Genomic DNA, 24,059 nt, shown 5'->3' with positions numbered 1-24,059 from the left:
GTCATCAGAAAACATACCTAATGGAAAGCGTCCTCCCTGAAGTGTGGAGCAGTGCCATGAGAGGTCAATGAGTGTGCGTCCCACCGCAGTATGACCGTACCGCGTGACCCATGTGCCGCCTCCAGGGTACGGGAGGCAGAAGCGGCATCGCAGGTCCTCTTGAAGACCGTTGTAGCACTAATTCTACATTTTGGTACTAGGGCATTTTAACTTCGTTGTTCTTACCAGATACAAAGAGAAGATCCTGTGTTATTCAGTGCCCTTGTTACCTTTTTTGTGGGTTGTGGTGCTTGTCACATTGATTTGACGTGATTTCCAATGGCTTCCCATCCTATGGCAGGGACAGTGATCAGAAATAAACGGATGTTAGATTGTGATGGTGGTGGTTATGTAGGGGCTCTAATGTCACATCTGGGACAAGACAGAACTGACGTGGAACAGCACGAGTGGATTGCTGTAGAAAAATACTCTGGATCCAGTCTGAGTCCCGGGGTATGCAGAAGCTTAGAAATCTGCAGCTTAGATAGATTATCCATTTGAAAGGCATTACCAAAGGTAAGTAACTTTTTCTTTATGACTTCTAATGCCATAAACCTCTCCCTGCAACTTCAATGTATTGCGAAATTGATGTGACAATCGTCAGAGATTGCGAAAAGTGCTTAAGCAGGACATTCAACGGAGCCAATCACAGAGTGCTCTCTGACTGAAAACAGCCTGTCACCATCAATGTCCTTGTGAAAGTTCATCACATTATTAAAATGTTGTAGAGAGATAGGTATAATTTTAAAATTATAAATGGACACATAACTACAATCATATAAGTCTAACCCACAGATGATTTTTATTATTTATTTATTTATTTATGACATTTGTTAAGTGCGCGGCTACCCCCAACAGGGGTCTCCCGGCGCTGCGGACAGCAGCGAAGTAGAACCTAAAGTTTAGAAGCTGGAGAATAGAAATGTCTTCAGTTTACATCTGAACTGTGATTCTGATTCAGACAGGCGAAGATTTACAGGAAGGGAAGTCCAAAGTTTGGAAGTAACCACCGCAAACGCTCTACCACCTTTTCTAGCACGATGGAAGCGGGGGGAGCAGAAGACGGAGGTGATTGGACCTAAGAGCTTGTGATGAATGGACTATCTTCAACCTTCGTCTGAGATACCCCGGACCTTTCCCGTTCAGAGCCCTGAAGGTGAGTACCAGGGCTTTAAACTGGATTCGGGATGATATAGGCAACCAGTGAAGGTTCTTCAAGTGTGGGGAGATGGAATGGCGGTAAGGGACCTTGCAGATCAGCCTGGCCACCGCATTCCGAACGACCTGCAACCGTTGTAGGAGATATGCTGGAACTCCCACATAAAGACTGTTAGAATAGTCCAGGTGTGCGGTAATGAGGGCATGGACTTTAGTCTTCATATAGTCCACGGGCAAGAAGGGGAGATCTTTTTTTATCATACGCAGTTTGCCAAAGCAGGCAGACGTCACTTTATGAATTTGGGATTTGTAGGATAATTTGTTATCAATTTGAAAGCCCAGATTACGAGCAGCTTTAACAGGGAATGGGAGTGGATTCAGCTCTAGCGGCCACCAGGCTGCAGGGGGGCTGCTTGGTTGAAGAATAGCACCTCCATTTTGTCGGTGTTTAGCTTCAAGGTGTTAACAGTCATCCAAGAGACGATGTTGGAGAGACAAGCTTTAAAGTTCTCAAGTCCGTGGTCAGAGTGGTCGTTAAAGGAGAAGATTAGCTGTGTATCATCAGCATATGAGACCACTCTGATTCCAAATGCCTCTATGACCTTTGCCAGAGGTGCTGGGTAGACATTGGACAAAAAGGGGGCTGAGAGCCGACCCCTGAGGGACTCCACAGGTAAGGGTTTTTATCTCTTTGGACATAAAGGGTCGACACTACACCTGTTGTGTTCTGTCCGTTAGGAATGATTTTATCCAGGCCAGATGAGTATCACAAATCCCTATATTATGGAGTCTATCCAGCAGTATGGAGTGGGAGACGGTATCGAAAGCCGTGGACAGATCGAGGAGCACAAACATGGCTACCTCGCCTCTGTCCACGCTCTCCCTTATGGTCTCCGTGACTTCTAATAGTGCTGTCTCCATACTATATCCGGACCTAAATCCGGATTGTGAGTCATGAAGAAGATCATTGGATTCCAGATAGTCGGTCAGTTGTTCTTGTACAATTTTTTCTAGTATCTTAGCTGGTTTGGGGAGAAGTGATATGGGTCGATAATTACTGTACATACCAGGATCAGCCTCTGGCTTTTTTAGAAGAGGGATCAATGTAGCTTGTTTCCACGCTGGAGGGAAGAGGCCAGAAAGAAGGGAGGCATTCCATATTACAATTAGAGGTTGGATGATACTCGGTGCCATGGACGTAAGCACCTGGGCGGGAACAGGGTCTAAAGGGGATCCTGACTTACAACGCTGCATTTTTTGCAGGGCCGTGTCCAATGAGATTGTTTTAAAGGTGCAAAGCATCTTTTCGCTAAAGGAGGTGCGGGGATGGAGTAAGGTCTCCTCACTGGACATTTCGGCGGAATTAAAGGAGGAGAAAATGGCAATAATTTTTTCATGAAAGAAGTCGGAGAGACCATCACAAAGCTCTTGACTGGGTTCAATAGGATGACTGAGAGCCACTGGTTTAGTGAAGTCCTTCACAATTTGAAATAACGTTTTTGCCAAATTATCAGCAGTGTTAATGTTATCAGTAAAGTATTCTTTCATGGTAATCTGTTTGGTTTTATGAAACTTTGTTAAGACCATTTTGTAAGTGGCTTTAGCAGCAGGGTCATAGGTATGACGCCATAGGCGTTCTAGCCTTTAACATTTACTTTTTTCTTCCCGCAAAGTCGGGGAAAACCAAGGGGCCGATGGTTTAGTTTGGGCCGATGAAAGGTTTAGTAGGGGGGCAATGGTATCTATAGCTGTGGAGAGATACGTGTTGAATTTCTCGACATCGGCGTTCAAGTCGTTTGAGAGTTGCCAGTTCAAATTAGCCAGTGTGGGTTCGAGCGTATTGCATGTGACTTTATACCACTTTCTCCCCAGGTTCTTTGTCCTGCAGAGAGCATTCGGAGGAGGAAAGGTATTCAGATTGAACGGGATTAGAAAGTGATCTGACCAGGTCAGAGGGAGTGGTAATAGGATAAGGCCTGGTAGATTAGAAAATATAAGATCCAGGGTATGACCCGCTATGTGGGTAGGGCCAAGTACTTTCTGGTTCAGATTTATGCCAACCAGAGTTTCAACCAGGGACCTTGCCTTTGCACACGTGCTATCATCAATATGTAGGTTAAAATCACCTAAGATGATGAAGTGTGGGTGTTTTAAGGATAGATCTGCAAGGGTCACTAATAGCTTCCTGATGTGCAGGGGCTGAGTGTTAGGCGGGTTATAGATCAGTGCACCAGCAAAAAGTAGGCGCGATGAATCTGAGATACTGAAATACATTGTTTCGATAGGCCCAGTATTGTATTAACTAGTTTCCTAGAAGTTATCTTCCAATGTGACCGTAGTATTATGGCAATTCCTCCTCCCATTTTTGTGCCTGACCTACTGATCCAGACAAATTGATAGTCAGAAGGAATTGCTGAAGTAATGTCTGGGTTGGACGTGTCTTTTATCCATGTCTCAGTTAGAAACATCAAGTCCCAGGAGTGTTAGGTAAGGGGTATCCAGATCTCTACTTAACGACAGTTAAGTAGGCAGGCTTTTAATTCTCGCGGGGGTGCTTGCATGGCTCCTCTATATTATCTACTCGCCGGCGCGAAAGGGAAGGAGCGAGAGAGAGGAGCAGTCCTTACATGCAAAGTGCTTGCTGAGCAGCCAGGAGGGGTTCCACTTGATGTTACTACAGTCGGTCTCGGGCCTCATCGCTAAAAGTTGAGATCTCGACCAGCAGCGACGCCTCATAGGGGGGGCACCGGCAGAGTGGCTGGCGCTGGTCGCGGCATGGGCGCGGACGGGCGCAGACAGGCTTGCCTTAGGCTGCGCGTCCGGAATTGCATCTCCTTAAGTGTAGAAACGCCCTGCCCCCTGACTCCACCCTCTCAGCGTTCTGAATGGTGATTGGCCGCCCTACCCTCCACAGCAATCGGGACAACCCCGTGGTGGACCGGGGTAGGGGCGGGGTAGCTGGAATAGCTGGCGTTACGAGTGGGCAGCAGTTACAGGCTCACACAGAAGGTAAGATTATCAAACAATTTAAATTTTAAAACAGAGCAGAGTAAAAAAGATCACCACCTGCAGCAGCTAGCGCAACAGGCATCTATCGCACGTCCACAGCGAACAGGCAGTGACCTTGCCTTAAGTGTAGAAACGCCCTGCCCCATGACTCCACCCTCCCAGCGTTCTGAATGGTGATTGGCCGCACTACCCTCCACAGCAATCGGGGGGTTTTAGAGTAATGAGCAACAGGTGGCGACAAGTCCTGCGCCAAGCAGCCAAGAAAGACTATGGTATCCGCCCTACCCTCCACAGCAATCGGGACAAGCCCGTGATGGACCGGGGTAGGGGCGGGGTAGCTGGAGTAGCTGACGTTACGAGTGGGCAGCAGTTACAGGCTCACACAGAAGGTAAGATTATCAAACAATTTAAATTTTTAAAACAGAGCAGAGTAAAAAAGATCACCACCTGCAGCAGCTAGCGCAACAGGCATCTATCGCACGTCCACAGCGAACAGGCAGTTACCTTGCCTTAAGTGTAGAAACGCCCTGCCCCCTGACTCCACCCTCCCAGCGTTCTGGATGGTGATTGGCCGCCCTACCCTCCTCAGCAATCGGGACAAGCCCGTGATGGACCGGGGTAGGGACGGGGTAGCTGGAGTATCTGGCGTTACGAGTGGGCAGCAGTTACAGGCACACACAGAAGGTAAGATTATCAAACAATTTAAATTTTAAAACAGAGCAGAGTAAAAAAGATCACCACCTGCAGCAGCTAGTGCAACAGGCATCTATCGCGCGACCAAGATACGCCCTATATTGGAATCCCATAAACCCAACATCCCCTGAAAGTGAGAGGAAAAAAAGGCACACAATAGATCAATATTTTTTTAATGTAGGCAATCAGTTTGTACGTTTCCCCTGTCTAAAGCGTTTTAGAACGTTGGAGATTTTAAGGGATCGCTGGAATGCCAGACCAGCATGCTTAATCATAGCTTAGTGTCAATAATAAACTGCAAAAGGCAACAAGGTAATGGCTAATTTAGCTCACACCTACCTTATCACGGTGGGGTAAAGCTCTCCAGTATACAGGGAGGCACAGAGGAAAGAAGATGCGAGGCAGCCCTTACCCAATACAGCCAGGGAAGTGCGCAGGACCTGTAGTTCTGGAAAAAAGGAGTATTGCTGGACTTATGATTGGGACCTAGGGATATGCAGAACAGTAAAAAAGACTCAATTCAGACCAAGACTATAATCTTAATGTTAATCCTGTTTTGGGTGAAAACTCCATCATTGGTATTTGTCTATCTGAATTCACCATGCAGTCTTTAATTTGCAAAATAATGTGTCAGTGCCCAAACATATTCTTGGAAGCCTGTGGTCAGCTTGTCAAATGTTCAAATTGCTGAATACCAAAGCTGTTTAGTCTTGAGTGTACCTCATGCCTCTTTCATCCATCACCCTTGGCTCCCTGCTCCTTTACCTACCTACTGAAGCTTCTGTTTTCAAGCATGCTTTACATTTTTGTCAAGTCTGTTCTATTATTCACTTCCTCTTTCTTGACACCTTTTCTTTCTTTCACTATCCTTTTCCAGGTCAAGGTCTAATGAGAGGGAAAATAAGTTCTGATTCCACAAAAAGTAGTGTTGGTGGACCTCACTCAAATTAAGTGCTGGTAATGTGTAAGAGTCGCTGCAAACCAAGAGGATAAACAGTGCATAGTCTCATATCTCAGAACAAGGGTAAACATACGAGCTTGTGTGTTATTCCGTATTCTCAGACCTTCAACTCATAATTGAGTGCAAATTGAAGACACACTACTTGCAACACACCACGCTAAGGGTAATCAGCAAGCGCACAATTTTCCCTTGTGATTGCATATATATATCATATTGAGGGCCTTAATAGCCACCTCCATCACCCATCCTGCTGCAGGTATCTTCTACGGATCTGATATCTACCTTCACCCTCAGTTAACCCAGTGAACTGCAACAGTATTTTTCTCTGTGTTAAGATCAAGAAGAAAGGGCATGCAATATTGTGTGGAAACAAGCATTCCCGGCTTGTACACCAGGTTATCTCTAGTAAACAATTATTTTACTAAACTATTGATTCTGAATCAATATAGTATCTTATGCTAACTTCTCTTGTAGATCACAACATTTGCCTCTTAAGAGGGCTCACTTCATGCAGTTTAGTTAAAAAGAGATCCAAATCAATTATTTTTAAGTATGCCTTCTTCTTGGGAGAGAAGCATGTAGCAGAATCATACCTTTCTCCACTCTTTACTGTAGCTGTTTGTACAAATACAGTTGATTTGTCTCACCTGAAGGCACAAAGATGTTGGTCAGGATGGCAATTCCAGCTAAGATGAGGGATCCAGCCTGAGTCCCTTTGCGACCTAGGTAATTCATAGCCAGGAGACAGATACACTTGGCGGGAATATCGACTAGTCCAAAGATGACCTGTATGAGGTAGATGCTGACACCAAAGTTCTGCAAGTCCATGGCTAAGGCGTAGTAGGAGAAGCTTGTAGAGAACCTGAAGGGGGTAAAATATGCCAATTTGTAATTGTGGCCTATCTCTATTACGTTCTAATCAAGAGTAATAGAGAGATTCCCCAACAGGCTGAAAACTCTGAAAGACCAGTGCGAGAGGAGCAGAGACAGTCACATGGCAAGTATACCTCTACTAGGCTTATTCATCAACTACCATAGACACGATGAATACTAATTCCAAAAACAAAGAAGAGCAGAGCAAATTTGTCAAAATGTGAATTTATTTCTATTCTTACATTTTATGTAAAGTCACAGAGAATAACAGCTTCTCATTTGCTGCCCACTCACAGCAGCAAAACCCAAAAATACAAGCAGATTTCACAACATGCAGAACTAATCAGGTTTGGTGCTGATGCCCAGAACACTGCTTTGGATTCCTTCTTTTGTAATTCACAAGTAGATACATATTCAGTCAGGTAGGTGTCATTTCTTATGTGTGTAATTTTGATAAGCTTAAAGACAGAGAATAATATGGTGAGCTGATGAAACATGAGATAGAATGGAGATAAAATAGACAGCGTGCTTAAATGTTTAAAAACAATAGGATTTTTGGAATAAGGAATTGACTTGTAAATTAGGAAACCACATCTAAATTCTTGAGCAGGAGGTATTACAGACTGTATTCTAGTTGGTTGAGGTGTTGCTGTGGCTTGTTTTAAAATCCGAGGCCCTCATTTACAAGCGGCTTGTGCCGCTGTATTGTCAAAATGTTTGACACGCCAGCAGCTCAGGCTGTACTCCAAATTTACAAGCAGACACATGTGGGAAAATGCATCCATTTTTGTAGGCCTGCCTCGGTATATACCTGCAGAAGAATCAGCTGCGGCACACAGAAATTAATATATGCAAGGTAGGTGTTCATGCTAGAATACCCCATAAAACTGACACTGTGATATTTATGCGTTTTTCCAAAAGTGACGCATTGTCAGCAAGCTGTGTACTTAGGCAGGAATGCAACTGATGCGCTCCGGTAAACCATGTGTAGGAAATGATACATTGGGTGTTGTATATAAAGACAAGGCACTCAAAACAGTTTGCAAGCTCAACTACACCATGGAGGATGCTCATTCTACAGCAGAGAGTTGTAAGTACACCAATATTCCACTCAACCCCCACCACCCCCACCCCCTAACAATCACGTAGGCAGTGTAGGAGAAAGGAGTGCCTTTATTGACAGCAGACTTCCATCATTAATCTCCTGGAGGATGAGGTCATCACCTAATACCGGCTCACTACTACACCAGATAACACCAAGGCTAAAGCCACCAACTTCCAGGTCCACCAACATCCCACTGCAGGTCAAGCTCATAGCTGTTCTCAACATGCTGGCATCTGGTACATTCTAGGTTACAACAGACAGAGTGGTAGGAATTTCCCAGCCAGCTTTCTCAGTCTTCCTACCCTCTGTCCTGGATGCCATCATCCACCTAACACATCCTCATTCCCAAAACATAACAACTGCAACTGGAGACCAAGCAAGGTTTCAAAGCCTTCACTGACTTCCCATATATGCTGGGTGCCGTGGACTGCACACATGTGCAACTGGCTCCCCCTGCGGAAACATCCCATCTGTACAGGAACTGAAAGCACAATTACTCGATCAATGTTCAGCCCATCAAGGGATGTTCACCAATGTTCTGGCCAAGTACCCTTGGAGTGCTCATGATGCCTACATCTTCAGGCAACCCATCATCCACTAGCGCTTCCAGAATGGGAGTCATGGGAATGCCTTACAAATTGGTAAGTACATCTGAAGTACATGACAGACCTAATAACCGTGAATAATTAATGAAAAAAATATACATCTTTGTGTGTGCTACCTGACACGGTGAATATGCAGGAGGGGTAAGCCACATACTTGCACCAGATATCATGACACATGTGCAATGCAAACTTGCAAGTAACACATGTCAATACATGCTAAGCTACTGTGTGCCTATCAATATTGGGAAGAACCTGGGCAATGCAACATTAGAAAAAAGCTGAATTGCAAGACTGTGTAATAGCTATTCATAACACATAACAATCATCTCCTTGAATGTGGGTTGTTCAATCCCCATGATCATTGATTGCCTTTTTATTCTGTGTCTTTTCAGCTGACCAATAATATGGTCTGTAGCCATGGGTCCCATTTGCACATCCACAGACTGAGCAAGAGAGTGCCTACAACAAGGCACTGTGCAAGACCAAGGGTGTTGTGGAGCAGACTTTCTGGGTACTGAAGTCTTGTTATTGCTGCTTGGACATGTATGAGGGGCAATTGCTATCCTTCCCCCCCTGGTATGTAAAATTATCCTGGTGTGTGCTATACTACACAACATCTTTGTGTGGACACATGTCCCATGGGACCAGTGCCATGAGGACCAGGAAGCTCTAGATGAGGTTGCAGATGGCCATATTAAAACTTTTCTTTCAAAAGGTAGTTTCAAAATGTAAATACATGATTGAACACTTCATTTGTGCAAGCAATTCAATTTCACTGTCACTGTAAACATCAAAACACTCACAAATCACCTAATAGAATTCTAGCCCATCCTAAATGTATATATCTAGGTGTAACACTCACCACATGACAACAACATGTGAACCACAATGTCTGTGTATATCAACAACATGCCAAATGCATGTGCGTTGGGAAGACTCACACCAAATAAAGGTAGCAAAGTCGAACAGTGTGCACATGTTGTGAGTAGGTGTGCAACTAGAGTGTATGGACTGCCAGACATCCTACCACAATCTAAAGGGAGTGTAAATGTATCCGTGTTCAATTAGTCAGTGTGTACGTGGTACTTCATGACATTTTTCAGTGCCTTACACTCATGGAGGTCAGTATATTGACCTTATTGTCCTATGCATGGGCACACATTGCAACCCAGTTAGCCTCAATATGCTACATAACATTTGCAAGCACATAGCAAAATCAGTGTGGTCTCTCATATAACACATATTAATGTGGAGTCCTTACCTGTGCTGGATTGATGTACTAGGCCCAATGTAGGCACACTTGACCCACTAGTCAAGGATGCAACTGTTACATGCAGGAATGGATGTGACAGTGTTGGAGTGTCCTACTCTGAAATAATGCTGCCACTCTTACAGCTCTATCTAGGTGTGCTAATTAAAACAGGACACAGATGAACTCTAAAAGGCACATAGATTTCAAGGATGTAAGCACATGAGATATCACTCCTGTCAAGGTCATATGCACTGAAGCATCCCAGGTCAGAGTGGCGTGATCTGTCAATAAATGCACATATCGCCATCTGTTGTGAATGCCTACACATGTTGTAAGTTCATGTATGCCCTATCGGTTGCTGAATAATGTGATGCATGGAAATGGTCAACATATATTGCTACTTGGAAGTTATCACACTTTGGCCTACTCAAGCAGTCCCTGTAATTATCAAAATATAGGCTAATGCTTTTTTTCACTTCTCTACAGGTGTAATGTGCATGTGCCATATATATAGTGCCAGACATCAAGCCCAGACAGCTGAAGTATGTATACCATTGCATGATATGGTCGTTGGGTATATTAGTCTGCTAAATGATATCTTGCACATATGAACAGGTGAACTTTTGGCCTAGCAACATACCTTTCATATTTGGACAGTCAATCTGTGAGCAGGGTGCCACATACACTGTAGACAATGCAGGCAGATAGTATGATCTTCAAGTTTGTCCATAATCATGTATGGCAATGTGGATATCATTTGCATAGGAGTGCAATACCTGTGAAATTAAAAGGCCTACTTCACAGCTACATACGCTAAGGCAAATATAACACATATTATTAATGTAAAGGTATCACTAACTCACAAGATGTCTCTGTATTTCACAGAAATATATTGGCTGTCTTAGAATCCGCACCATGAAAGCAATGAGTCATAAATTACATACACATACACATGCAACACATCCCAAGTCGTCAAGTATGCCAGCAAAGATAATTTGAGGAACAAAAGTGAGCCCTGGGAGCTTTTATCTGCATCGCATAAATCAATAAACTGTTCAACACACAATAGGCTAGTTGCATTAATAAAAACACTTGCATTGGCCTATTGCGTGACGGATTGCACCTGGAGCATCAGTCAGAAGCCACGCATCAATGTCTATGTGTCAAAAACAATGCATTGTGCATAGGCATGTGTTGTGTGTATATCACAAATTGCCTATTTTTCTACCGATTTGTCTAAAATCAAGCATAGTAGAAAATATAAGGCATCCACCAAGGGAATGATGCAATGGCTCAGCCACACTGCAAACCAGGAAGTATGAAGTTTCTTTCCCTTTCACTTACAGTCTTTATGTTTGGACTGACCAGTGGAGGTGTTTGGTATGTGCTCAGTTGATAGATAGTGTTTGTTGGTCTTGCTGATGTTTCTGCTGTCCCTCTTGTGTTTAAAAATTGTCATTTGTGTCCTGTATTTGAATTTTGTATTGGGTGTACATCTATTTAGGACTGTGTAGTTTTAGGCGCAGGGGGAGGGCTTGTTTCAGTTGTGTTGTACTTAAGGGTGGGTAGTTTGGGTACAGAGATGGTGGGGAGAGGCAGAGTGAAGAATCTATCTAAGGACGAGTTTGGTGGTCTGCTGTGGCTGGTGGTCCACTATGTCACCCAACATGATTGGTAGTGGGAGTAGGGTGAGCAAAGCTTTCCCTACCCAAGAGAGAGAGGTAGTGGTGGCAGAAGGTTCAGTAAAACATGGGCCATGTATTTAACGTCCAGTGTACTGTCTACCAACTGAAATACCGATGGACAGATATGGTTAGCCGGGAGGCAGACCTTATACATCATTTTGGAATTGTAGTTGGTGGGCTTACTGGTAAGTCCCTATATTCCATACGCTTGTAGCTGTGAGGCTGCAGCGAACATCTGTAACTGCTTTTTCAACTGGAAGGGCCAGAATGTATTTGGGGTAGTATGCCATGATACAGGCTAACTTCATTAAATAAACACACATAGCATAGGGGTCTGTTTACAGTGGTATTACAATTGCACAAACAGGCAATGCGGTGCATGGGAGGCTCAGATGTGCTGTGGGACCCATTCATCACTGTTTAGTCACCTAGCCTGCTAGCTCATCACACGCTCCAAACTATTGGGGCCACCCACCATGTATGTTGAAGGGGAGCACACTCACATTTCATCACACCTCCGGTTGGACAGGGTGTTTGGTTCTCTCTCAAAATATTGAATATACATGTTTGGTTTTTATATGGTCACAACTCCTTAATGAGCATGTATAGGGCTTGAATGATCAAGGTTTTTTTCACTGTGCACTAGTAACATGAAAGGAGCTACGTGAATAAGACAGAGAAGCATGAATACTGTCTGATGTGTGTAGCATTGTTCTGAACACATGACTTGAAAAGGCACCAGCTAAAATCATACCTTGCAGAGTGGCCAGTCAAATTGGTCTGTTCACCTAGCCATCAAAGCTAGGCTCCCTTGCACCAGGTTGCAAAGTAGGCTGGTTTGGTAATTTGTCTGTACTCTGTGAATCTGATATGTCTTTTGCCCCAAATTATCTGACAACACTGAAACATGGCATACATTTGTACATCATTAGGCCATGTCAACTTTGCCATATGCTACATATCCAACGTGCTAACAATACCAGACATTTGTGAAATCAAAGGACTGTCTCCATTTGTACACTGTGTACATGTTCAACATGCACAGAACAATGTACCATGTTCTTGTCCTTTAGGTGGCCGAACAAAGCAAACACAAGGAGATGATGGACAGAGCGCTGAAACGCACTTACCCCCAGCCACAGATCTGGGTTGAATCCATCTTCGTTCTTCAGATCTCTTCGCCACCCCAGTTCAGACCCAGCTATATGCAAATCAGTCTTGACCGTGTGCCTTATGGGAACAGTCCAGCCTGTACTGCCAAGCCAGGTCTTCCCTGGACTAGAAACAAGCATCCTGGGACTGTTTTCATGGTAACACCCCTCATCAGCCAGACCTGCTTGAATCCGGTGGTAAAGTGAGCAAGGGACCCACGTATGGGCATACCCTGCCAACTTACGGCGAACTAAGCAAACACAAGGAGATGATGGATGGAGCGCTGAGACTTTTCAGACACTTATCCTCAGTCACAGATCTGGGTTGAATCCATCATCGTTCTTTACCTCCCTTTGCCACCCCAGTTCAGACCCAGCTATATGCAAATCATCTTGACCCTGTGCCTCATGGGAACAGTCCACCCAAACTGCCAAGCCAGTTCTTCCCTGGACCAGAAAAAAGCATCCTGGGACCGGTTTTGGGGCAACACTCCTCAGCAGCCAGACTAGCTTGAATCCAGTGGCAAAGTGAGCAAGGGACCCACGTCTGGGCTACCCTGCCAACTTCGGGCCAGAATCATATACCCGTAGCAAGCTGGAAACCTTCAGGGATTCCAATGCTACCAGTGATTGTCACCTGAATGCTTTCTGTGCTCTGTAAGGATTGTGTGTGATCTCTGAAATTGGTTGTATTGAGATGTGTAAGGGGTATCATCAGTCACCTGAAACAAACAATACCTTATATGTAGAATCACAACAGAAGTGGTACAACGGTGCAAGTGCAATAGATAGGGGCAATTGTTAATGTGCATTTATGGCACATGTATGCTGGCCCACATGATGGATGGCTCTGAATCTGCTGTGGCAATGCTTGGCTAGCTATGGTATGGATGTTTATGGCACATGCATCATCACCAGCCCAAGACCAACAGGTGGTCATTAGTTCAAAAGACTCCCATCCATACTATGGACAGAAAGTGACAATGTTTTGCCCATGTTATATGACAGAAAAGTTGCATAGGATTTGCATTGATTCACCAGACACAGTATGTTTTCCCAAGACCACATTTGAGCAGGACATAGAAGTGGTTGGGGTGTAACACCTATCCTAGACAATACTACCTATAGTCAACAACAAATCGGTATGAAAAACTCTGCACTCTGAACTTCTTTTCTAATTTAGTTGTCCTACTATTGTGTGTCCACAACATACAATGCCCATACCTGCACAATATGTTCCTCATCGCTAACGCAATTGCTACAGTCTGAATGAATGAATGCATGTTCAGACATTAATGCCATTCAAACAGCAAAATATTTTGAGATCCATACATGTACCAGGAGCTTGGTGTCTAGCCAAAGTTTGCACTCCAATGAACTTGTGTGATCATGTGAGTGGGCTTGGCATACCGAAACATGATTCCTTCCTAGTATAGATGCAGCATAGGTATTTGTGAGGTGGCATAATATCGCCTTCATTAGACCAAAATCAGTCAGCAAAATACATCTCCCCATTTGTTGCTGTAAGTATGTAAGTCCATTGTCTATATCAAAACCTTACCTGGGTTCACCCCCAAGCCCATATTTATCATGAGATATGGCAAATGTCACCCAGCATCATGGGTACCTGAGCATCCCTCAGAATTCTGCATATCAGTGGCATGTGAGATGGGGTGACAGAGGGGCAATTAGCAAAATACCATGGTGGGTTAAAGAAAATGATGTTGTCAAGAAACTCAATGTGAACATGGATTTTGGTGGATAAACTTCAATCTGACTGTCTAATGCATATTGCTATTGTAGTTGTCCACATGGCAATGTATGCGCACATTTTTATGGCAGGTCCACACAGGGTGCAAGTATTCCTACCTCAGTGCAGATAGAATAGGTATGAGTTGATGTGGCACATGTCACAAGTCCATACATGCCAATGCAATTAAATGCCTGACTCATGCCCTCATATACCCAATGTACTATGATGGACACATGATCATACCTTTGGAGTGCTTTGTGAAGAAAAATAGCAATATATGCCCTTTGTTGTCAACATACAGCCAATTTCACAGTCCACCTACTGGTGGCTTTACCCACGCTGTGTCCACAAACAAAACTGTCAACTTTGAAATATTTTTGTGAATTACTTGCAAGAATCAGCACAAGGTATTCATACATATGAAATCTACAGCATACAGACACACATATCACATGGATGAGGTATGAGTTTGTATGCATCAAGGTAATAGTCCATCCTGACGTATGGACCGAAACTAGGATATGTAAATCACCACATGACATTGCCTGTATTTTATTATGAGATCTATGTAAATCGGCCCCCTAGTAGTTTATGAGTCAAAATTAGAGAAGTGTCCAACACGTCTGTTGATTTGGAGGTATCTACCACCCTTTATCTACATTTCAAATTCCTGCCACAGAGTCATTCTATGCTGCAATGTGTGTGGCCTTGTGTATTTTCCAGAACAGTTGAGCAGGGCTGAGGCACAATACCTATATTTGCTCCACATTACTCATTTCACATAGCTTGATGGCCATAGAACACTCCCACTTTCATGCTGCATGCAAAGGATCAGGGAGTACCTAGATGGACCATGTGTACCATTCCATATGTACTCAACGTCGTTGTTCCTAATCAGTCTTACTATTACTAGGGGTATACTTTTGTTTGGGCAGACACTGCCATTTCATATAACTACAAGGGCAAGACCTGAGTACTTTTGCATTGTTACTTTAGGTGAAGTATATGTTTTTTATGACAGTTGGTCCTGAATCGATCCATAAATGTTTGTTTTTGACTGCATATGTCACAAATGATGTTATTTATAACTTAAGCATATTATTGATGACAACATATACAACTTCAGCTTTGTCTAAAACATATGTTCTTCCTCTCCAACAGACAACCTGACACCTGACCAAGAAAAGGCATTTGGCATTAGATTGGAGAGATTCTGCCACCTCAGGCACATTGCCCAGGCTTGAAGGCGCATGGGTCGAAAGTATGTACAAAGGAAGGCAGTGGGGACATGGATAGTGGGGTGTTCAGACAAAATAGCGAGTCATTAATATCGACTGACACAATTATCGAGTTGAAAATATTGCAACACAGAAATATCACAAGCAAGAATCTCGTGGACAATAATATCCTTTCTAGTAATATCGATGTTAAAAATATTGTTGTTAATATCAATTATTATTTTTGTGTAGTCTAATATATATGTTCATTGTATATGTTTTAAAATGTTTGTTTAAATATTGTTCGTTTTTTAATATAGTTTGTAAGTTAATAGTAGTTTTTAAATTTAACATAGTTTATTTTATATTTTTAGTACCGTACCGGGTTATGGGGTTTATAGGGGAATAGGGCAGTAGCGGTCGGCAGTAGGAGTTACTGCAGGGCGGTGTCGTGGGCAGGGGGAAGGGCAGGGTGGGGGGTAGTAATGTATGGATTACGGAGTTTTACAGGGAAGTAAACATTTAAATAAATAAAACAAATTTCGTTGCGCACACTGCTTCACATTTGGTGATGCAGTGTGAGCAACGAAATTCGTTTTATTTATTTAAATGTTTACTTACCTGTAAAACTCCGTAATCCATACATTACTACCCCCCTCCCTGCCCCTCCCCCTGCCCACGTCACCGCCCTGCAGTAACTCCTACTGCCGACCGCTACTGGAATAGGGTGGAAAGTAAATTAATTAAAAATAATTAATGCCATTTTTTTATTGATATTAATTATTTAATTGACAATTATTTGTGTTAATTGTAAAATTAATATTGTTTTAAAGTTAAGTTTGAGGCATGTGTTGTGGATTTGTAGGGGTATAGGAAGGGAAATATGGGCCAGATGTAGGTAGGGTTTTACCGGTCGGTAACGGCCGAATTCGGCCGTTACCGACCGGTAAAAGGAATTTGAGATGTAGGGGGCAGAATCGGTAAATTTACCGTTCGGTAAATTTACCGATCGGTAATTTTACCGAATCTGTAAATATACCGGTCGGTAAATTTACCGACCGGTATATTTACAGAATCTGTAAAATCGATATGTAGGTGGGACTCTTATGAGTCCCACAAGGCCTAAGAAATCGGTATTTTACCATCAAATTCAATTTGATGGTGAAATACCGATTCAGGTGTGCATGCACATGTGTGCATGCACACCTGTGCCATATGACAGGCAGACCTGCCCTTAGGGCAGGTATGCCTGCCATATGGCCCCCGAACCTTTTTTGGGGGTGCTAGAGGGTGTCAAAGTGACACCCCCTGCACCCTTGCCAAAAATCGGTATTTACCGATCGGTAAATACCGACCGGTAATGCCCCATTCATTCCTATGGGCTTCAAAGCCCATAGGAATGAATGGAGCATTACCGGTCGGTATTTACCGAATCGGTAAATACCGACTTTTAAAGAATCGGTAAATCCACATCTGGATTTACCTACATCTCGGTACTTCATATTTACCGACTCTTAAATACCGAATCGGTAAAATTCGGTATTTAAGAGTCGGTAAATATGATTTACCTACATCTGGCCCTAAATGAATTATAATTCATTTACAACTATATTTAAATTAATATAAATTCTTCAACTGGTAATTATTTATGTAAATTATATAAATAATATTTTTAGTTTTAAAGTTTTAGGTGCAAGTTGTGGGTTTTGTAGATGTAGAAGGTGGGAACTAAATTAATTATTACTAATTTATAATTAAAGTTTAATTAATATTACTTATTTGAATGATAAATATTTATGTAAATAGTCCAATAATGTGTTTATTTTAAGTTCGAGGTGTGGGATCTGTGTTTTGTAGGGGTGTAGGTAGGAAATTATTATTTATAATTTATTGACAATACATTTTAATTATTTAGAATTATTTAATTGATAATTATTTATGTTAATTGTATAAATAAATAATTTTAAGTTAAATTTAATGTATGGGTTTTGTATAAGTATAAGGTGGGAAGTAAATTAATTATAATTATTAACAAATTATTTATTATTATAAATAATTATTTAATTGATAATTAATTATATAAATTGTGTAATACATTTTTGGGGGTGTTTGTGGTTTTTGTATGGGTAAAGGATGTGTAGGACATTACAATCATTAAAAAATACTTTTAATCTTTAATAATTGTTTAAATTATCATTAATTATGTAAAAATGTCATTAAAATATTTTTTAGATTATATGTGTGAGTAGTAGTTGTAGGGGTAAAGGGTGGGAAGTTAATTAAATGTAATTGACGTATTCTTAGTTAAATAGTAATATTAATTGTTTAGTTTATTGTTAATGATGTAAATTATTTGCTTCATGTTGTTTTAAATGTATATACTAGGTGTGGGTTATTTATTTTGAATGGATAAACAGTGGAAAGGTAATTAAATCTATTTGTTTTATTAGTAGGTAATTAGTATTAATATTCTACTAGATTTTTCATTATGTAAAATGTATAAATATTATAAAATTAAATATACATTTTGGATGTGTGGTGTGTAGCTTGTAGATGTATAGGGTAGAAAGTTAAGTAAGTAATAAAAACATTTAAAAGAGTAACTTTTTTAAAAGTTATAATTTATTATTGTATGTGTTGATTGTGTTATAATTTTATTTGTAAATAATATTGTATTTGTTGGTTGTTAATATTTTTATAATAGAATTTGGTATTTCGATAAAAATAATATTTGTATTTATTTATTTAATCTCTTATTGGATTTATGCATTTTTTGTAGGAATTTGCATACATACACAATGTCGCTTCTATAACAGGTACATTTGGTAAAATGTCTACATTTTATCAGGCCATCAGTACATTACAGAGGACAATCTTATCAGCTTAGTTCTTGCAAAATATATCTGGTGTATCTTAACAGCAGCTACGAACTTAAAAGCATTTTCATTAACTTTTAGTCAGTATTGCACATTATGTAGTGTATATATTTAGGTACATATAAGTGCAAGTACAGCGGATGTGAACTTGTGCAAGAGTCTGTCCAAATTTAATACCTCTATGTATTTGTCCTCAATTAACTGACATTTTTCATTCAAGATAACTGACTTTACATGCTTAACCTTTGTACAATGGTTGCACCTATCTCTTGTTTTGCTACATTTTGGTTTCTTTCTTACATTTGTCTTGTAAAGCCCTCTGATACTTGTAAGAGTCTAGTTCGCGCTATATAAAACCTTCAAAATAAATAAATAACATTGACCGCACACGTAGCACCCTGTGGTAACCCCAGACATGTTTGTTTTTCCTTTTTCCTCCCGCATCCTGGCCTGAGAGAGAAGCGGTGTAGTCCCTGGAACCACAAGACCTGAGAGTTCCTGAGGAAGGACCGAAGGATCCGTGGAAGAGACAGTCCCAATATTGTTTTTTATGTCTGTAGAACTTTGTGTTGTTACCGTTATTAGGTCTGACACCCCTGAAGACCAAAAGAAAGAAAGGAATAAACAAGCATATACCATATCTCTGTTGCAACTAGTGGTCCCTTCGGCCTCACAACCATTATACCCCTTACAAAGTGGTTTCAGAAGTGGGATAACAGCCCTTCTGCCGAACCATGACACAACCCGTGCCTGTAGAGAGCGTAGTAGCCAAGCTAGCCGAAGGGCAGTTGCACCTGCAGCTGGTGCTAGAGCAAAAAGCACAAACCGCTCAACGGGACTGGGAAGCCCTGCAGGAAGCATTGAAGGAACCGGCTAACCTGCTCACCAACAGCCAGCAGGTACAGGATACGGCCATCCTTCGGCTCATCAACACCATCGTGAGTACCAGGGTCCGACCTAATGTCCCGGGATCAGTGTTGCAAAAATATCAAGACGGAGACAATCCACACAATTTTTTAATACATTTTGAAAGAGTGGCAACCACCGCAGCCTGGCCCCAAGGAAGGGGGGGCATTATATAGCCCCTCTCCTGTCTGGAGAACTTCAGACTGCCTACCAGGCTGCCAACCCAGCTGGTACCACAGCATATGACAAGGTAAAAAAGGCCATTCTAGAGCACCTGGGTTGCGACCAAGACTATAATAGAAACAATTTCAGAAAGTACAAATGGACTTTGGGAGATAACTCACTCGCCCTCTATTACCGGATCCAGGATCTGGGTAACAGGTGGCTGACACCCCATATATCCAGTGTGGAGAAGTCAGAGAGAAAGTCTACTTGGAGCAGTTCCTGGACGCATTACCCTCAAAAACCCATTTGTGGGTAAAATAGCACCCCAACCTTACTTCCACCACGGCGGTAGAGCTTGCTTGCGCCTTCCATAGGTCCCCAGATTTAAAGGCTGGCATACCTTTACACCTCCCCAAGAAGCACTACTCGACCCGTACGCAAACTCCTAATTGCTCCCTGTATGTCTCTCAAAAACACCTCCCCCCATTCCAAGCGGACAAGGCCCCCAATGCTACAACTGTGTGGAGTGGGGCATTTTGCCAGACAATGCCCCCCCATCGAACCCCGACAGTCGAACTCATGGAGATAGGGTACTCTAGAGGACAAATATATGTAACAGGGAAGGGGCCCCATCAGTATAGGAAGGAGGTCCGCCTGAAGGGAAAAAAACAGCAGGATCTGTTATACACCGGTCATGTCACGGTGGTGGATCATGCTTTGCTTTCCTGGCCACAGATGAGAGACAAAGAACAAGTGTGCGTCACCTGTGTACATGGGGAAACCAAAACCTATCCAGTGGCAGAGGTTCTGTTAGATGTAGAAAACGACCCCCACTTACGGAAGGTGGGAGTTATACCCTCCCTGCCAGAAGCTGTCATTATTGGAACAGACCACCCAAAATTCGAACAATATCTAGACACAACAAAGGGTACCCCTAGCCTGGCTATGAGAGGCACCATTCATTGGAAGTGACATAGAGAACACTAGGGTGAGGGACAAGAAAACTAAACAAGAGAGACAAAGGGAAAAGAGGAACTTTAACTGTATGCACTAACCCCAACCTGCTTCTCCTCTCTCCCTCGCAGACACAGATGGGACGGCCCGATCAGCTTTCATACGGCCCATAGGGAGGACAACACTCTTACACATGCTTGGGAGCATGTTCAAGAACAGGAGCCCAAGCAGGTAGGACCATATTTCTATATAAAAAGGAGGGTATTATTATTATTATTATTATTATTATTTGAGAGTTTTATAAAGCGCGAACAAGATCCTAGCAGATATTAGAGCGCTGTACATACAGTAAATGTTACTTAAACAGAAAACCAAAGCAGATCAGAAACATATGTACAAGGCAAATAGTAAAAACAGCATAGTTAGGTGTAACATCAAAGGAAAGAAAGTGTCTTGAGGGTGGGGGCACATGTGCGTATCGTCACAGGACTTCAGTAGGTTCAGTAGCATCATGTGAACTTGGCCATGAGGATGGCTTTAACTTCCTTTTTAAAAAAGGTAGTGGATGGGTTGAGTCTGATTTCTGGGGGTAGGGCATTCCAAATTCTGGGTGCCATCCCAGAGAAGGATCTGTTATACGTTTTTTTCGTATGGAATTTTTGTGGTTTTAGTAGTAGTTTTGCCGCACTTCTTGAGGATCTGGGACCACCCGAGATCGTCAATTTCTGTGCCAAATAGCTGGGTGACTTGTGATGCATGGCTCTGTGTGTCATGCAGGCAATTTTCAGCTGGATTCTCGCCTCCAGGGGTAGCAAGTTCAAGGATTGAAGGTGCGGGGAGATGTGGGAGGTACGTTTAGATCCAGTTATGAGTCTTGCTGCGGCGTTGATGGATGCTCTGAGTGGTGCAGTTGATGTTTTTATTATACAGGGCTGTGAAAGGGGACACACACAATAACATACAGTTGGTAGTTCCCGCTCCCTTCACTGAACACGTTTAGCACAAAATCAGACAGGAGGAGGGCATTATAGAAAAAAAAACACCTTGAACTACCTGTTGGAAAAGTTCTACTGGCCGGGTGTCTATAGAGACATGGTGAAACACTGTGCTGCCTGTGTGAGGTGCCAATATGTGAACCCAGGTGGTGTAAAGAAAGCCCCCTTCACTCCTTACCCATAATCGTTGTCCCATTTAAAACAGCTGGGTATGGATCTGGTGGGACCTTGACCTCCCTCTGCCTATGGACATCCTGGTCATAGTAGACTACGCTAGCCGTTACCCTGAGGCATTCCCTTTGTCTAGTATGACCACTCCAACTGTAGCCCAGGCCATGACATCCTTTTTTTCAAAGCTGAGGTTCCCGTCCGAAATCCTAACGGATCAAAGGACCCCCTTCATGCCTCGCCTTATGGCACAGATCTGTGCAATACTGGGCATTGACCAGATACGTACCTCAGTGTACCACCCCCAAACAGATGGCCTCATGGAGCGTTACAATAGTACCATCAAAGGTATGCTTCGCAAGGTCATCTCGGAGTCGGGGAGGGATTGGGACCAAAGACTTTGCCATACGGTCACACGAACAGGGGTCTACAAGCTTCTCTCCTTTCGAATTGTTATTCGGAGGAAAACCCAGATCACTACTGGATATGGCCGTAGCACAATGGGAGGCGGAGGAGGAGGAAGGGAAACCCTTTCTGCGATATGCAGCTGACCTCAAGAACATGTTAACACAAGAATGGGGTCTAGTACACAACCATATAGAGGAAGCCCAGGGGAGACAAAAGAGATTGTATGACCGAAGTAGCCACTTAAGGGAGTTTAGTCCCAGGGACAAGGTACTCCTGTTGCTACCGTCCACCAAGAACAAACTACTAACAAAATGGCAAGGTCCCTTCACCATAGAAAAGAAGGGAACCCCGTTTACATATACCGTCTTATTGCCCCTTCATGCTGGAGGCAAATAGATCTATCATGTTAACCGTCTTAAAAAATGGGAGGAACCCCTTACACCTAGAAAGAAAGGCGTGTCTGTACACTTTGTGAGTACTGATAAACACATATAAATCCCCCTGTTGACCGATGAGGAACCCAAAGCAGAGGCAGTACAAACCAGGGACATCATGTCTACCTCACAAAAAACTCAATTATTGGTTTTATTGGACACCTTTCCTGGTCTGTTTTCCACCACCCCAGGATTGACCTCCGTGGTACAACATGATGTAGTGTCCGTAGACAATAAGGTGGTGAAATTGAAGCCCTATCGTATCCCGGCAGCCCAAAGAGAAGCCGTGGAAAGAGAAGTGACTGCCATGCTACAGTCCCAAATAATAAAACCCTCTCAGAGCAACTGCTGCTCCCCTTTGGTGATTGTACCCAAACCCGATGGTAGCCTATGCTTTTGCATAGACTTCAGGCAAGGTAACGCAATCACTAAATTTGAAACTTATCCCATGACCAGAATTAATGAGCTGATTGAATGGCTAGGGAAAGCCAGATACATGTCAACCCTTGACCTCATAAAGGGATATTGGCAAATCCCATTGACTCCACAAGCCAGAGAAAAAAACTGCATTTGTAACCCCTTCAGGACTTTACATTTTAAGATGCCCCCCTTTGGTTTACATGGGGCACCAGGCACATTTCAATGTTTGATGGATAGGATTCTGAGGCCCCATAAAGATTACGCTGCTGCATATCTAGATGACATTGTCGTCTTCAGTATGACATAGGAGGAGCATCTGATACATCTAGACTCGGTATTTGCAGCCATTCAAACAGCAAGTCTCACCATAAACCCCCAAAAGTCCCTGTTAATCACAAACACCATCCAGGACCTGTGATACACTATACAGGAAGGCCTCATAAAGCCCCAGATAGACAAAGTGGATGCAATCAGTGCCATCCCTACCCCCACCTCTAAAAGAGACATACGCTCCTTCTTGTGGTTCATTGGGTATTACCATAGGTTCATCCCTAACTTCTCCTCCCTGGCCAGCCCCCTTTCTGATCTCCTGACAAAGAAGCACCCCTCGTGTATACCCACCTGGAACCCATAACACGAGAAAAGCTTTCACGCCTTGAAAAACGCCATCTGTACCGCACCAGTTTTACACTGCGCTTGTTTCCACAAAACAATTGTCCTGCAAACCGATGCTTCGGGCCTAGGTCTGGGTGCCGTGTTATATCAGCCTGATGCACACAAGGACCTCAAGCCTCTCCTCTTTATCAGCAGAAAACTCTTTTCCCGGGAGACTGATTATTCCATGATCGAGAAAGAGTGTCTGGCAATAAAGTGGGCCATAGAGGCATTACAGTATTACCTTTGGGGATGCCCATTTATTGTACTCACCAATCATGCTCCTCTCACATGGCTAGCAATTGACAAGGACACCAACCCTCACATCTTTCGCTGGTTCCTAGCCTTGCAACCTTTTTCATTTCAGACTATTCACATACTAGAAGCGAAGCAGATAGGAGCTGGTTTTCTGTCCCGTCATAGGTTCTCCGAATGGCCCCAACGGCCATTCCTGAGGGGGGAAGATGTGTGAGGAGGACGAGGATGAGGCATACCTGAAGCATCTGATGGATGATGTTGACCCACCATACAACCCGGAAACACCCAGTGGTCTAGTGGTGGCCGAAAGGATGGGGGAG

At 43.0% G+C, this 24,059-nt stretch overlaps 1 protein-coding gene across 1 annotated transcript in view; it reads right to left on the bottom strand.

Annotated features, from left to right (window-relative positions):
• The window catches only part of LOC144782831 (solute carrier family 22 member 6-A-like), a 433,852-nt gene that overhangs the window by 70,575 nt on the left and 339,218 nt on the right, over nucleotides 1–24,059 (bottom strand). The window contains exons 7-8 of the mRNA XM_078662104.1: nucleotides 6,508–6,722; nucleotides 5,239–5,347 (exon numbers count right to left, since the gene is read on the bottom strand). Coding sequence (XP_078518230.1) covers nucleotides 5,239–5,347; nucleotides 6,508–6,722 — 324 coding nt within the window. The remainder of the gene's footprint in view (nucleotides 1–5,238; nucleotides 5,348–6,507; nucleotides 6,723–24,059) is intronic.

The sequence above is a fragment of the Lissotriton helveticus genome, chromosome 9 (assembly GCF_964261635.1).
Source record: "Lissotriton helveticus chromosome 9, aLisHel1.1, whole genome shotgun sequence".
NCBI classification, from domain to species: Eukaryota; Metazoa; Chordata; class Amphibia; order Caudata; family Salamandridae; genus Lissotriton; species Lissotriton helveticus.
This window is presented reverse-complemented; position numbering and strand designations above follow the sequence as displayed.